The sequence below is a fragment of the Hemibagrus wyckioides genome, linkage group LG23 (assembly GCF_019097595.1).
Source record: "Hemibagrus wyckioides isolate EC202008001 linkage group LG23, SWU_Hwy_1.0, whole genome shotgun sequence".
NCBI lineage: Eukaryota > Metazoa > Chordata > Actinopteri > Siluriformes > Bagridae > Hemibagrus > Hemibagrus wyckioides.
Window position 1 is genome coordinate 19,075,853 of NC_080732.1, and position 16,296 is coordinate 19,092,148.

Genomic DNA, 16,296 nt, shown 5'->3' on the forward strand with positions numbered 1-16,296 from the left:
CGCAACTCTCATTTATGAGAGCGCCATCTTGTGGTTAAAGGAAATATTTATCAATTTAAATCAAATTGTGAATCCTAATTATGATTTTTTTCCCTATATGAGGTGTGCAAGTTTTATCCATTTCATGCAGCAAGAAGGTGTTGCATCTGTTTTCAACATTATTTTTTGACATTTATTTATTGATTTAGTTGTTTGTTTGTTTGTTTATTTATGATATCCCCATCTTGTTGGTCTTCGGATTATTCAAATAAAAAGCAGGTTTGTTGTAGTAAACTAAAAAACAAAAACAATTGCCAAAAAAATCTGTCTAAATGTTGTGTTCAAGGACCAAGAAACTTTGGTTTGCAGTACAGCATTTATTTCCTGATCTTCCAGAACGTCTCAGGACTTTTCCCAAATTAGTTTTATTCAGCTTTCAGATTTTCGAGGGTTAGTTATCTTTAAAGTTTTAGAAAATGTATACAGACACTTTGGTGTTTTGAGTTTATATAAATATCCAGATTAATGTCCAGATAAATATCCAAGTCTGAAAACACATTTAATACTTTCCCAACTTTCCTTGTCATAAATCTTACACTAGACACTCTGAAGTAACATTTTTTTCTTATCTAAACTCTCAGAAATTCCTTTAAATCTGTTTCCCACTCCAGAATGAATGCAGTGATTTTGTTGTTGGATGTGAACAGCTGGCTCCTCTGGCTCATCCCACATCACCATTCAGGGCTTTGAGCTGAGGATTTTGTGCGAATAAGAACCCCAACCGGGCCAAACAATGGCAGCGCTGAAAAGAGAAGGGGTTAGAGATGGGGAGGGTTGTGGAAATGCAAATTCAGTCTCTCCGTTTCCCCTCAGAGAAACTCCGTCGGAACGCACAGACCGCTGTTTCTCTCCGGACGGGAAGCGGACGTCAGAGAATAATGCAGGAGAAGACGGACCCAGGTGCACCGTAGGAGGATCCACCAGAAAACAGCCGACTGAGGTAAGATCCAGGCTGTAATTCACTTTCTGTGATAAAAGCGAGGAGGGAAAGTTAAACTGGCAAGATTTGTGCCCAGGTCAAGAGCTGTGCAAGAACAAAACCATCTTAATACCAAGATTACTGCAAAACCCAGAAGAGTAACACTCTATATCGTGTAGAAAATTTTATTCACTGCAGCTAGGATCATTGCGCATTCACTGAAATAACTACATTTGGAGAAAAATATGTTTTGCACTTGTGTATAATTTTATAGTATAGTATAATAGAGTAATACTATAATATAATAGACTGTATAGTGTAATATAGAGCAGTAATAGACTTATTTAGTACAACTGTACAGACAGTATAATGTTGCAGTGTAGTACGATATCAAAGACTATTCTGATGTAGTAAAGTGTACAAATATATTAAAGCACAGTAGAACCTCGGAGTCTGACCGTAATCCGTTCCTAAATTCTGGTCGCAACCCATTTGCTTGTAGGCCGATTTATTTTATGGCATGTAAATAGAATTAATCCATTCCCGATCACTACGAGCTATATGTAACTTTTCATTTTATATGAAACAAAGTATGAAACAAAGTATGAAAAAGCCTTAATTATACAAAACGCTAAATATAACAACTATAAAGGAGAGAGGGAAGACTTTTTACACGGACTGTACAGGGATTGTTCACGTACCTTTCTCACAGCGGCTTGCAGTACTGCGTAGCCTGATCAGACACCTTATTATATACAGTATAATACAAATTATATAGCTCACAGCTACTACGCACACGTACGATCACGAGACCGAAGACTGATCAAAACTGACACTGGGTAACGCACTCGTGCCTTTGGTTACCTGATAGCGGCGGCTTGGGACGGCGGGTGGTACTCCGAAATAATGGTTGTACGTAGAAGCAAGTTTTAGGAGAATTTTTGAACGTAATTGATTTGTATGTACTTTGGGCTCTTTCGTGCCCTGAGGTTCTACTGTACAGTATAACACTGTACTTTAGATAAATACTGTACTGAAATACCACAACTGTAGAATCAATTATATAGCAGCATAGGTTTTAGTGGTACAGTCACATTACAACTACATCAACAGTATAATATTATAGTATAGTGTAATAACATTGAGGCTAATCGTTTACTGAGATATATATGTTACTATAGAGACAATAGGATACGTAAAATAGAGCAATTTAGTGTATGGTGTAGTGTACTAGCTCAGTTTAAATGTTTAGTGAAGCAGTAGTCTAATACTGTAGTTAAAGTTAATAAAGCATAGTAAAGAGATCAATACTATAGCAAACTGTGTAATACTTTAGTTTGTAATAGTTTAATAGAACATTCAATATCACATAGTATTGTATGAGAGTCTACTGCTGTATTTTACAGTAGAGTTTAGTTTAGTAGGCAATATAATATAATGACACAAAGTAGTATATGTTATAGAACAGGAAAGTATAATACACTATATTGCCAAAAGTTTTGGGACGTCTGCCTTTACATGCACATGAATGTAATATGGAGTTGTCCCGCCCTTTGCAGCTATAACAGCTTCAACTCTTCTGGGAAGGCTTTCCATAAGGTTTAGGAGTGTGTTTATGGAAATTTTTAACCATTCCTCTCATTTGTGAGGTCAGACACTGATGTTGGACGAGAAGATCTGGCTCACAGTCTCCACTCTAATTCATCCCAAAGGTGTTCTATGGGGTTGAGGTCAGGACTCTGTGCAGGCCAGTCAAGTTCCTCCACACCAAACTCGTTCATCCATGTCTTTATAGACCTTGCTTTGGTCATGTTGGAACAGGAAGGGGTCATCCCCAAACTGTTCCCACAAAATTGGGAGCATAAAATTTTCCAAAATGTCTTGGTATGAAACTGAAGCATTAAGAGTTCCTTTCACTGGAACTAAGGGGCTGAGGCCAACCCCTGGAAAACACCTAAATTCAAAACTTTTGGCAATATAGTGTATATGCTACAGTGACATAGTATAATAGTAGATTGTAATATACTGTACTATAGTAGTATATGTACTGTATATAGTAGATTCTAGTAATAAAATGCCTACATGAAATACAGTACATTACATACAATACATACAATAATGTAATATATAATATGTAGCATATTATAGTAGACTGTACAGTGTGCTAGATTAGTAGGGTATAAAAATGTAGGATAATATTGTGTTGTATTATATAGAGTGTACTCTACTCTACTTTACTGTAATAGTAAAGTATACCAGTGTAGTTGTGTTTTTTGTGTTGAATACATTAATGAGTTTATACATTATGAAAGTAATGGCTCTATATTAATGAGAGATAAATATCAGTACAACAATTGTGTGTGGAATATAGTATAAGTCACAGTTTTATCACTGTATTGTGTCCTTTAGTGTTTCTTCTCACACATATCAAAGTGCTTTAATGAGACAGAAAGAGAATTTTTGTCTCTGCATGAAGCTGAAGACATTAATTTGTTTAAATGCATTTGTTTATTTATTATGTATTATGTGAGTTTAGACCCATGTTGTGTGTTGCAGTCTCATTAGGGTTTTCTCTGATGCTTCTGCAGTTTTTTTTGTTTAGCACCACTCCGCTGCTCAAAGAACTCGCTGAACAATTGGCCTATTCTGCCCCGTCCCAATGACCCCAACGCCCCCCCGCCCCCCAAATAATGCCTCCCTCCACATCCCTAATTTCCACTTGATTAAGCTTCACGAGTCCAAGAGGGAGAAACGCTTCAGTAATTCTGAGGTAGCAGCGAGAAGAAAAACAGCAGACTGCGTTTATTTCTTAATCATCAGGAAGGAAAAGAAACACTTGATAACAATAAAAAATGATTATTAATATTTATTATTATTATAAATAATATTATTAAAAAGGTCTCTTAATCTTTAAAACTCAGTGAACACAACTGAGCTGGATTTCCATTCCATCTCAACTTTAAGACATTATTAAACACCGCAGGATTAAAGCTTTCAGAATCAGTTTTAACTCTCTGCCTTTTTGTTATATATATATATATATATATATATTTTTTTTTTTTTTTTTTTTGTGTGTGTGTGAAATTGACAAATCACACAACTGTATATGTATTAGAGAAAAATTTACAGTGTACAAAAAAATTTGGAGTGACTTTATAAGAAAATAAGCCTAAATTTAGTGCACAAGGAGACATGATGCGCTGCCATTTCTAGAACTGTAGGTGTCACTGGAGCTTCTATAAATTGCTCAGTATAGTGTATGAGAAAAGACACTGGTTCTCTTTTTGTTAGCCGAAGACCCCTTTACCCGTACAATAAACTCCATATGTATTAATTCAATTCATTTAAATGTCTATAAACAATATGTTGTGTATTTATTAGAGCCATAGAGCTATTTGTTTCTGAAATATTTCCCAAGTGAAGACAAGAAGGCATGACATTTAAGGGAAGAACACAATAATACACATAATAACTTTCTAACGGTTATGATTTCCATCAATCTAACAATTTTATTTTTAAAAATAAAAGGACTTATTTCAGCAACTTCTAAAAGATCCACAGAACCCATTTTGAGATGAAAATAATTGTGACACAGTTGTGACATACTGTGGCCTTTAGAACACGTCACATCATGAGTTTTAATCTCAAATCTAAAATTTCCTTCACAATATTAAATTCACCAAATCACGGTCTTAAAATGTGTGTAATGCAGCATAATATGTAATACTTCTATTACTGTAAAATTGAACAAATTCTGTGATATATTTTTACATAAAAATAAAATAATGAACTAAAATCTTATTAGTTTGCTGTGTGTGAAAACCTCTGACATTTAGAAGAAAGCATCAGAATTAATAGAATTAATGTATGATGAAATAATTAGTCATTGTTTTAGTTCTTCTGCCGAGAGACAATCGTATGGAGCAATTAGTAATGAGGAATTTGATATTTAGTTTATCCAACTCTTATTCAGAACCCCTGTGTATAAGATGTACTGGTGCATCCCTTACCACTAACTGTGTTTTTGTCTCTGCTGTTTGTCCCAACATTCACGCCCTTTCCAAGTTTTCTATGTTTTTTTTCCCTCCTCATTTGGCCGTTTAAGGCCGTGGGGTTGGTCATTGTCCAGGCCCCATAAAGCCCACTGAGACATGGCCGTGAGGTTGGTCATTCTAAATAAACTTGACTTGATCATCAGCACCAAAACATTTCAGCCACAAACTCAGAACGAACAAGCTCAGGAGATTTGTTGCCAACAAAGAAAGGATGGCGCTGGAGCCTGCTGTCCAAATTCTCGGCTTGCTTGGGCAGTTGCTTAGCGATGCACCATGGATCAGCACGGGATAATCCAGTTTGAGTCTGGACGATGAATCTCTCTCTCCCTCTCCCTGAATCTCTTCTTTTTCAGAAATCAGTGCTTTGAATACTAATGTCTCAGTTTTGTACCAGAAAGAGAGAAAGAAAGAGAGAGAGAATTAGAGCACACACACAGACACTCTATTCCTGTACACAGACACTCTATTCCTGTACTCTTCTGGCTGTAGTCCAGTAGCACTAAAGATTATGTGTGTGTGTGTGTATATATAGATATATAGATTATATGTGTATGTATACAGTATATTGCCAAAAGTTTTTGGACACCCCTCCACGTCCTTGAATTCAGGTGTTGTTTTTCAGGGGTTGGACTCGGCCCCTTAGTTCCAGTGAAAGGAACTCTTAATGCTTCAGCTTCATACCAAGACATTTTGGACAATTTCATGCTCCCAACTTTGTGGTAACAGTTTGGGGATGACCCCTTCCTGTTCCAACATGACTGCACACCAGTGACCAAAGCAAGGTCCATAAAGACATGGATGAGAGAGTTTGGTGTAGAGGAACTTGACTGGCCTGCACAGAGTCCTGACCTCAACCCCATAGAACACCTTTGGGATGAATTAGAGCGGAGACTGTGAGCCAGGCCTTCTCATCCAACATCAGTGCCTGAACTCACAAATGACCGCGCTTCTAGAGGAACGGTCAAAAATTCCCTAAACACACTCCTAAACCTTGTTGAAACCCTTCCCAGAAGAGTTGAAGCTGTTATAGCTTTAAACAAGTATAGTGTATAAAACCACAGCTTTGAGTCAGTCAAAGATTCTGCAGCCTCTTGCAGATAAACTCATTTTAAAGTGCTTCCTTATCGCTTTGACCAATCAGAGTGATGTACTACATGACCTCACACACACACACACACACACAAAGGGAAAAAACACCTAGAGAATATCTATCCATCTATCTATCTATCTATCTATCTATCTATCTATCTATCTATCTATCTATCTATCTATCTATCCATCTATCCATCTATCTATCTATCTATCTCACCTGTTAGTTTACATGTAGCATTAGAAGATGTGTGTATTTCCCAGGGATGTATTTTGTGTTTGTAGTTTAACATTTTCTTAGCAGGCATTACAACAGTTTAAGGCTAAGTGTGAGTTTTAGTTATAAGCTTAACACTCAAATCAAAAACTATTTAAAATGTTGTACTTTGTAAGCTTTGTATGCTTTGTAAGCATCATCATGTTTAATGTAGTTTTATTAAGCATCCTTTAATAAAGCTGTGCTTGACTGACAATAGGCGAAACATTTCTGTGACGAAGATCATCCTGCAGCGCTGTTCCTATCATGTCGCCGCCTAGTGGGGTTGTGGAGCATGAATAGTGTCACAACAGTTTGTGCTGTTTTGGAGGAATGAACTTGGTCATGAGATTAGAGACGAGACCAAAAAGCCAGATAACTCCAGGAATCCAACTTAACACAACAGGAAGAGCTCATTACGTAGATAACACAACACAATGACATCGTTTACCGAAGCCAAGCGTCAATCCATGCTAACGAGCACTCCGCTGGATTCTCTCTCTCTCTCTCTCAGTCTGCTTCTCTTTATGAACTTTTAAATAGATGCTTTTTCACCTTGTCTGTGGATTTTGTCCACATTTAACAAGTTCTCCATCTCTTAACGTGAAATGAGAAAGATCGCTGATTAACGTTCAGCTTTGAGTGTTGTCTGGTCGGTCTGAGAGTGACCGAGCAGTGGAGAGCTGTAGATGTGTTCAGACTTTGAGCAAAGTAGGAGAGAGCCATTGTTCATCCTGATTTATGCTCCATCCTCTGGAGAAGTGTATAATTAGCCCAGTGGAAACAGGAAAAACCTCACCCTCCCTCCCTTGTTTCTCTTTCTTTCTCTCTCTAGTGTATACAGATATGCCTTTACTAACTGATCCTTTAGAGTGAGATAGAAGTGCTATGTCCCATGTGTGTCAGATTTTACTGGAAATGACAAGAGCCTCAACTTCCTGAAAAACAAATCAGCTGCATCTAAGACAGCACTCATTCGTTCCTGCTGCACGTTCAGAACTCAGTCGATTGACCAACCAGATTGTCTAAACGAGATGAAGTTTTCAAAATGATTTGTATGCAAGCTATATAACCTTGATATAAAGAATAATAATATATTAGATACTAAAATTTAGCATTTAATGAAATCTTGACTCTATCGATCTGAACATGTTTATGTGCATGCTGACATGTTCATGTGTGGTCAGTGGAACTCCTTCATCTCCTCTAGCTTCCTCAGAAGGCTTTCCTTCCATGTCAAACAGGGTTCAAGCCCTTGGTGGGATTTTTTTTTTGCTCTGTGTGAGTTATAGTGCCAGCAGCCCTGTAATTTTTAAAAGCTTTCCTGTGCAGATGAAAGAGCTGCCCAGCTCCAGGTGGGTAATACAGACCTGCGACGAGTCCTCATTTCTTTCCCCTTACTCGATGGGACATTCCTGGACTCTGGATGTCATCATGACATGTCACCCTGAACGTATTCACAAAACTCACACTCTGACCTGTTGTGCTTTTTCAGTATCGAGCATGGGAGTTTCAGAAGAGCAACTCTCGCTAGCTGTTTTTTCACCTTCTCAACACCTGGGAGTGTTTGGCCTGTAATCCATGGGGACAAAACAACACACACCTGGTCTGATGGAAAGGGGGAGGATCACACATTACAGCAATGTGTGTGTTCCACTTCTGGTCTTCACATCAGATAAGATTATATCGACCTCATTTGATTCCTATTCAAGAATCTTTTATTTACATCCTTTTTGGCTGAGAAATTCTCATAGGAAATTGTCAAAATGTTCTGTTTAATTAAAAGGCTTTGATCCATCACTCTCACACAAAATGTCTGCCATCTCTGATATGGATGAAAAAAGCTTACCTGCTTCTTAATGGAGAAGTGGAGGTTCAGGAAGGTTCCTCAGTTTTATGTGGTTTTGTTTTTGAGAGCTGGGATGAAGGAGCATGAGATCTTCACCTCTACTCTGATGAATGATCACGGGCTTTGCATAGCAAATGAAGTAACAAGATTGCAAGGTAAAAGTTTCTGTATGGTGGTTCTAGAGTGTGCAAGGGGCTCAGAGTAGAACTTCTGCTCCTCCATGTTGATAACATGGCTCCTGGATGCATTCCACTGAAGGTACACCAGACAGGAATGACTTGGTGTGAGAGCCTGGGGCTGATCCAGGCTTTACTGGAAGGAAGATGACCTGGGATTGCATTGGGATCAACGTCAATGCTTGGGGATAAAAGTTCCTCAAGGCTTTTTGGAATGTTAAAAGAGTTCTACTCAAAATATTTTCTAACTCTCTTACCTTTAAAGCTTTCCCTATTGAGCAAACCTTAGTCTTATTGTACAAAAGCTAGGGTACAGGCTACCACAGGAACACAATGTTAAATAATTATATCGTCATACGTACATTTATGGAATAGATGCCACATTTCTGTTTCATGATCCTCCAACCCCTTTGCTTGTGTGAGACGAATACACAGAAAAGAGCAGATCGGAGGAGCTGATAGACGGAGAGAGTCTCTCTTTCTGCTCGAGGGCATTTAGATCTAATGCAAAGTCATTCTGACAGTCCAGATGCTCCTTGAATTGCCCTGGCTGTGGCTACTTTCCGACACTGCTGACATTACCAAAATAATGTCAACATTCCACTTTTATAATGTTTGCAACTCAGGAGTCGAATTTATATTTTCAGCTCTGACTTTGAGTTCACGTTCCTCAATGTGGCTGAATCCGAGGCATGTTGGGGAGGAACATCTGAAGAACATGTCCAAGATTTTTACAGATACATGTTTAGCTAGCTTAATTATTATGCTAAATTATTAGATAGTTTATGTTTGCCATATATATTTTCTAGTGCTCTCTTAACTTTATACCCATGACCAGTGAGTGTATGATATGTTCAGCTTCAGCTACAGATGTTAAAAGCAGGACACTCCTTTTGTAGTTTTCTGACATGCCAGGTTACAACAAAGCAGCTGAGAATAGTGGGATACCTCAGACCTATAAGCGGAGCCTGTAATACTCTCTGGTTGTACAGCTGTCACTGGTGTCTTGTCTCTGTCTCTTTGTCTCCACGTTTCTCTCTCTCTCTCTCTCTCCTCACGTTTCTCTCCCTCTACCCTCTCAGCAATATTAAGGCTGAGACAAAGGTAAGAACCTCAGTTTGTGGTCTTCACTTCACAGACTCTAGCAATTTCTTGGCACACAGAAAATTACATTTTTATTTCAATTTCTGTTAATGGTTCTCAAAATGGTGGAAGCCATGGACATCTGGGAGAATCATTGGTTGATATTTCTGAATGTTTTATCTTGTTTCTCTGGGGAATATTTCTTCTGCTAGTCATACAGCTCTTCTCATCGAACACACTGATGCATTTCGTCCAAAATCATCATCTAAATATTATTGATCAGAATAGCAGTCTGAGTAACATGGACCAGTGCTGAAAAATTGAACCAGTTGTGATCTCTTTTTATGAGAAAATGTATCTCCTTCATAAAAATAAAGCCTCCCACACATGCCTGGATTGTTCTGTGAAGAAGTGCTAGTGAGTTTCCTCTTTTTTTGTTCCTGTAAAGATCTCTTATACATGCACAGTTTATATCACTTCTTCATCATGAGAGGTTCGGAGCAGGTCTGAACCTGAATCAGATTCTTCATTTGTCGTTGATTCTCCACAGCCTAAGCTTTGCTTTAAGCATCTAACACAAGCTTTCATGGGATTTCCAGAAGCTTAGTTTGACTCGTTTGTTGGGTTTTTTTGTTGTTTAGGTTCTGTTTCAACCATTTTTGAGCTTTGTGTTACTAAACCACTTTACCTTCATCATTACTTCACATCCTTTGAAATCAGTAAGGGGAAATCTTGAGATTTGAAACTGGAGGAGGTCCAGACATTGCTAGATGCTCTCTCTCTTTCAGCAGTTAATTTGCTAGAATTACAATACATAAAAAGTTTGGCTCGTTATATAATATCAGTGGAGCTTCAAACACTTGTTGGGATTTGTCAAAGAGTTGAGAAGATGTACTTGGTTTATATTCCAGCTTTGGGCAAATCATCATAGGATGCCTGTGAATTTGATACTTCCTCGAACAAAAGACAAAGATTAAAGGTGTGATACACTTTGTTGCCAAAAGTATTGGGACACCCTTCCAAGTTCAGGTGTTGTTTTTGAGGGGTTGGGCTCGGCCCCTTAGTTCCAGTAAAAGGAACTCTTAATGCTTCAGCTTCATACCAAGACATTTTGGACAATTTCATGCTCTTTGTGGGAACAGTTTGGGGATGACCCCTTCCTGTTCCAACATGACTGCACACCAGTGACCAAAGCAAGGTCCATAAAGACATGGATGAGTGAGTTTGGTGTGGAGGAACTTGACTGGCCTGCACAGAGTCCTGACCTCAACCCCATAGAACACCTTTGTGATGAATTAGAGCAGAGACTGCGAGCCAGACCTTCTCGTCCAACATCAGTGCCTGACCTCATAAATGCGTTTCTAGAGGAATGGTCAAAAATTCCCATAAACACACTCCTAAACCTTGTGGAAAGCCTTCCCAGAAGAGTTGAAGCTGTTATAGCTGTAAAGGGTGGGACAACTCCATATTACATTCATGTGCATGTAAAGGCAGACGTCCCAAAACTTTTGGCAATATAGTGTATGAAAGTACCTTAATGATAACTGAATATAGCATCAGGACATTATAATTTACATTAGGACATAAATTGATGTCTGTATAATTTACGTTCTTAAGAACATGCCTTTGTGACATTTTCTAATGTTTTGGGGGTGGAGCTAAATGAGAGAGAGAGAGAGAGAGAGAGAGAGAGAGAAAGAGAGAGATAGCAAATCGAAACCATTTACTTGACTGGACATATTTCTGACTACAGAGCGGTTAATGAAAGGACCTTTTTTCATTGTGTAATGAATAAATATTTTTAGGGTCTTTTAGATTTCTGGTAAATTTACTTCCTCCTCTGTTCCTGTGCAGATTATTAACACATTATTCAGCCTAATTTCTGACCGGATTGTTTTTGCACTTTGCAAGTGGTGATAGAGGTCATGCCCTGTCTGACCTCCACAGACATTTAGGAACACTTTAGGAAAATGCATACACACACACACATACAGACACACACACACACACACACACTTTTTCTCTCCACTTTAAGCTCAGGACGTTCCCCATCGCCATTTGGTCAGTGTCTCACTTATTCTTCATGGACATCAATCAGCTGATACAGTGCACACATATATAGGGGTCTGTGTGTGTGTGTGTGTGTGTGTGCGCGTGCTGAGAGAGCTACTGTAATAGGAGCTTCCACCTGTGCTTACACACATCTGAGAGAAGACAAGGCTCTCTGTGTTCCCAGGTCCGAGACACACTTTCTGCAGGGGGTAGAGGGGGACGTGGAAAAAGGACACAACAGGTGGACAAAGGAGAGGGAAACCCCCCTTAAACACATACACCCACCCACCCACTAACACACACACACACCAACCATAAAGTCCTCTGCTGTAAAAGATCTAAACTCTTTGCGGAAGTGTTATAATTAGCTCTCTATTAGATTTGGAACAGGGTTGCCAGATCATAAATGATTATTCTCCTCTACAATTTAAACGTTTTGTAATTTGCTATTTTTTAGTATTTAATATTTTCTTCTTGTTGCTTTCTTGTCATTCTGATCTTGTAATATTTAAGCCTTAATATTTTCTGGATCAATTTTGCCATTCCTATTTCCCAGCTTTTTAAGCCAGCATTCTTGAATATGAATTTTTATTTTGGATTTAAGTTTCTTGAAGCAATAGAAATTTTGTATCTTTGTTTTCTTCGATGCTTTTGTTGTTGTTGTTGTTGCTAGTTTCTGGAACAGGGTTGCCCGACTAAATATGTCACTTTCTAGACTGGAAAATTTTCTTAATTACTCTTTCTAGTAAACAGTCACTTTGTCAAAAAGACATCTAAGACCTTGCTCATTAAATGTGATAACCATTCCTCACACAGCGAACATCATGCTTCCATCAAGTTGCTGGAAAGCATCGGAACAATAATCACTCACTAATGAAACTTTCTCCCTTTTCACTTTGTAAATGTTACATACACTATATTACCAAAAGTTTTGGGATGTCTGCCTTTACATGCACATGAATGTAATATGGAGTTGTCCCGCCCTTTACAGCTATAACAGCTTCAACTCTTCTGGGAAGGCTTTCCACAAGGTTTAGGGAATTTTTTTGTGTTTATGGGAATTTTTGACCATTCCTCTAGAAGCACATTTGTGAGGTCAGGCACTGATGTTGGATGAGAAGGTCTGGCTCACAGTCTCCACTCTAATTCATCCCAAAGGTGTTCTATGGGGTTGAGGTCAGGACTCTGTGCAGGCCAGTCAAGTTCCTCCACACCAAACTCACTCATCCATGTCTTTATGGAGCTTGCTTTGGTCACTGGTGTGCAGTCATGTTGGAACAGGAAGGGGTCATCCCCAAACTGTTACCACAAAGAGCATGAACTTGTCCAAAATGTCTTGGTATGAAACTGAAGCATTAAGAGTTCCTTTCACTGAAACTAAGGGGTCGAGCCCAACCCCTGAAAAACAACACCTGAACTCAATGAATTGGAGGGGTGTTCCAAAACTTTTGGCAATATAGTGTATTTCATTTCAGAAAGGTTTGTTTCTTTCAGACCTACATATACTTATATATAGCAGAATATTTCAGCATGCCAGGGGGTTTTCCAGGCCACCACATATATATATATATATATATATATATATATATATATATATATGGACTTTAAGGGTGTAATTTGAAGCAAGTATATACGCACGATGATTCGGGTGTGTGCTTATGACGATATTTTAAGACAGACCTCCAGTACTTGTTCTGTAAAACAGCATCACTGCAATGTAGTTCAGCAGAGAAACAAACTGTGTGGCTGAACAACAATATTCAGAGGAACCGTGGGTGTAGGAGATTCAGTGAGATTTCTATCTAGGCAAATAACATAACTTCTTATTTGAATCATTCAGTGTGAAGGTGTTATCAGAGTCATAGAGGACACTGTTAAAACACCTGTTCCTGCGTAGGATCCCTCCATGCGCTCTCTGTCTGTCTGATAAGGTGATAATATTCAGTGCATCTGGTTTTGCTGCCCAACACAGGGTGTTTATTATCACAGCTGAATGCTCGTCTCAGAGCCACTGAAACTCTGACTGATGGATGAGTGTGGAATCAAGCTGCACCAACCGCCAGGGGTTAAAGATAAACCAGGTCGGCCCTGTTAGCCTCCAATTATCTCTGTTTGACTGGGGGGTCAAGTAGAATCCAAAAAAGGGCAAGGTTTCTTGTATGTGTGTGTGTGTGTGTAAGAGAGAGAAAGAGAATATACATTCCATGTCTTAGCGCCAAAAATACACAATACACACTGATTCAGGTGGTTGCACTGGGAGTGTGTGTGTGTGTGTGAGAGAGAGAGAGACCTTGCAATGGTAGAAAGACACTGTGTGTGTGGTGTTTCTTCTTTATCTCAAGCTCCTGACTCCCACCACAGATTCCCAGACTGCCTTGCTTTGTGAAGGAGGGAGGGACCGTGGGCCAGACTCACTCTCATTCTCAGAGCATGTGTGTGTCTCTGTGTGTGTGTGTGTGTGCGTCTTCAAGGCCGTGAGATGTTGCCTGAGCTCTATTAACTCTTCCCCCAGGCAGCTCATGTCAGATCACAGCTCCAGAGCGAGCGAAGCAGTCGACTCGTCCGTCTTTCACTGCGTCAACGATCCCTGATTAACACAGTAAGCTTCTCACACACTTTTTTTCTGAGCACTTCTTTTTTTTGTTATCTTAACACAAGTGTTATCTGTGTCTCCGGAAGGTTTTGACTCCTCCAGGTCATTGTGGTGTCCAGTAGGAGTGTGATAATGTTGTTTAATGATTGTGGTTTATTGTGGAGCTTGCACTTTTGTTTTATCCAACCTCCAATAATCTCACTCGTACTCTTCTTCTCTTGCACTCTTGCTCACTTCATGACGGTACTCCGCTATCCAATATTCTCATTTTTGTATCATTTCCATCACTATAACCTTTGAGTCTGATTTTTAGCTGCTTTCTGACATGGAAATCTTTATTCTGTATTTTTTATTTGTCTTTATTGGTTGGTTGAAAGCTAGGGTTAAGGTATAAAAAGATAAATACAGTTTATTCCATGAGCCTGTACAGAGTTTGTTGCTTCTTTGATATTGTAAAGCTTTGTTCAGGGATTCTCAAAACCTTTTTGGATAGACTTCTCCAAAATGGACCTTCTGATTAGTCCTTATGTATTCCATATTTATAAAGATGGACTGTTGTAACATTTAAGCATTTTATCAGTTCATCACTCAAAAATCCAAACTCAGTACCACATGTTCCACTTAAATCAGACTCATCACATCAGAGTCACTCGATGTTTTTAAGGAAATAGCTGGATGGTGAAATGTGTCCTTTTTAATTGCTGAGCTATTGCAGAGCATCAGGCTGGCAGGATAAAGATTACAGAGATTTGTAACTTAAATGTGGTTTGATATCTGTAACATTTTAAAATATTAGCACACACAAACTCCTCAGAGTTAGAGAGATATTTCTGATATTCATTGGTAAAAAATAAATAATCATCTCAGAGCTTTTATTACACTGATTTATACAAATACTCTACTTTTTTTACTCTTTTTGAACTATACTTTTGCCTGATCTGATCAGTGACTCATCCCCGCTTCTGAGTGATAAACGATGCTGATAAACCTGCATCAGGTTTGAGCGAGACAATGCACGTGGTCGTGACTCACTCAGTTTAGTCGTTGTTTATTTCTGTAGTCTGGACATTTGGTTGTGTCTCATTACAAGCCCGATATTTTATAATTCACTCAGAGATTCTCTAGGTGGTTTCTTCCCTTTCCTTCCATGCTTCGTGTGTGTGTGTGTGTGTGTGTGTGAGGTCATGTAGTACATCTCCACTCTGATTAGTCATAGCGATGAGGAAGCACTTTAAAATGAGTTTATCTGCAAGAGGCTGCAGAATCTTAGAGACAGACTGATAAATGAATCAAAGTTGTGGTTTCATACACTATACTACCAAAAGTTTTGGGACGTCTGCCTTTACATGCACGTGAATGTAATATGGAGTTGTCCCGCCCTTTGCAGCTATAAAAGCTTCAACTCTTCTGGAAAGGCTTTCCAAGTTTAGGAGTGTGTTTATGGACCTTGCTTTGGTCACTGGTGTGCAGTCATGTTGGAACAGGAAGGGGTCATCCCCAAACTGTTCCCACAAAGTTGGGATCATGAAACTGTCCAAAATGTCTTGGTTTGAAGCTGAAGCATTAAGAGTTCTTTTTACTGGAACAAAGAGGCCGAGGCCAAACCCTGAAAAACAACACCTGAATTCAATGATTTGGAGGGGTGTCCCAAAACTTTGGCAACATAGTGTATGAGCTGAGAGTATCATCCATCATTTTGCATCCATCTGGGGAAGAGAGGGAAGGGCAGGCAAAGAAAGCCAGAGAAAAGACAGAAATAAAAAATGATAGGTAGATAGAATGTAAGAAAGATGGATAGAGAAAGAAAGAAAGAAAGAAAGAAAGAAAGAAAAACTGATAAATTTGAATTATGAAAGACAGACAGGGAGTGAGTGAGACTGAATGAATGAAAAGAGAGACAGGATAGACATAGTGAGAGAAAGAAAGAGAGAGAGACAGAGGTGTGTTGAGGTGTTGGTGTGCCGCTAGGTCGCTGCTCAGAGCTGCTGTGAGATCGGGGTGTTACATTCCACAGTAGGGTGAGTGTGTGTGTGGAGGGACGACACAGCTGGGCTTTGTGTTCCTCAGCAAACACACTGATGCCCTGAACCTGCCCCACATAGACACACACACACACAGTAAACAGTAAACATACACATGTTCAATTCGATCTGCTCCACTACCATAACCTTTAGTTCCTCTATAT

General features: G+C 39.0%; 1 protein-coding gene across 3 annotated transcripts in view; it reads left to right on the plus strand.

Annotated features, from left to right (window-relative positions):
* Positions 1-757: 757 nt before the first annotated feature.
* zgc:158766 (uncharacterized protein LOC100009641 homolog) overlaps positions 758-16,296 on the plus strand; it is a 49,926-nt gene continuing 34,387 nt past the window's right edge. For 2 of the 3 annotated variants that reach the window (XM_058377065.1, XM_058377066.1), the window contains exon 1: positions 758-979. In XM_058377065.1, the coding sequence (XP_058233048.1) occupies positions 773-979 (207 nt within the window). In that variant the 5' untranslated portion in view covers positions 758-772. Of the gene's footprint in view, positions 980-14,030; positions 14,118-16,296 lie in introns of all 3 variants that reach the window. The other variant, XM_058377064.1, reaches the window with a different exon arrangement.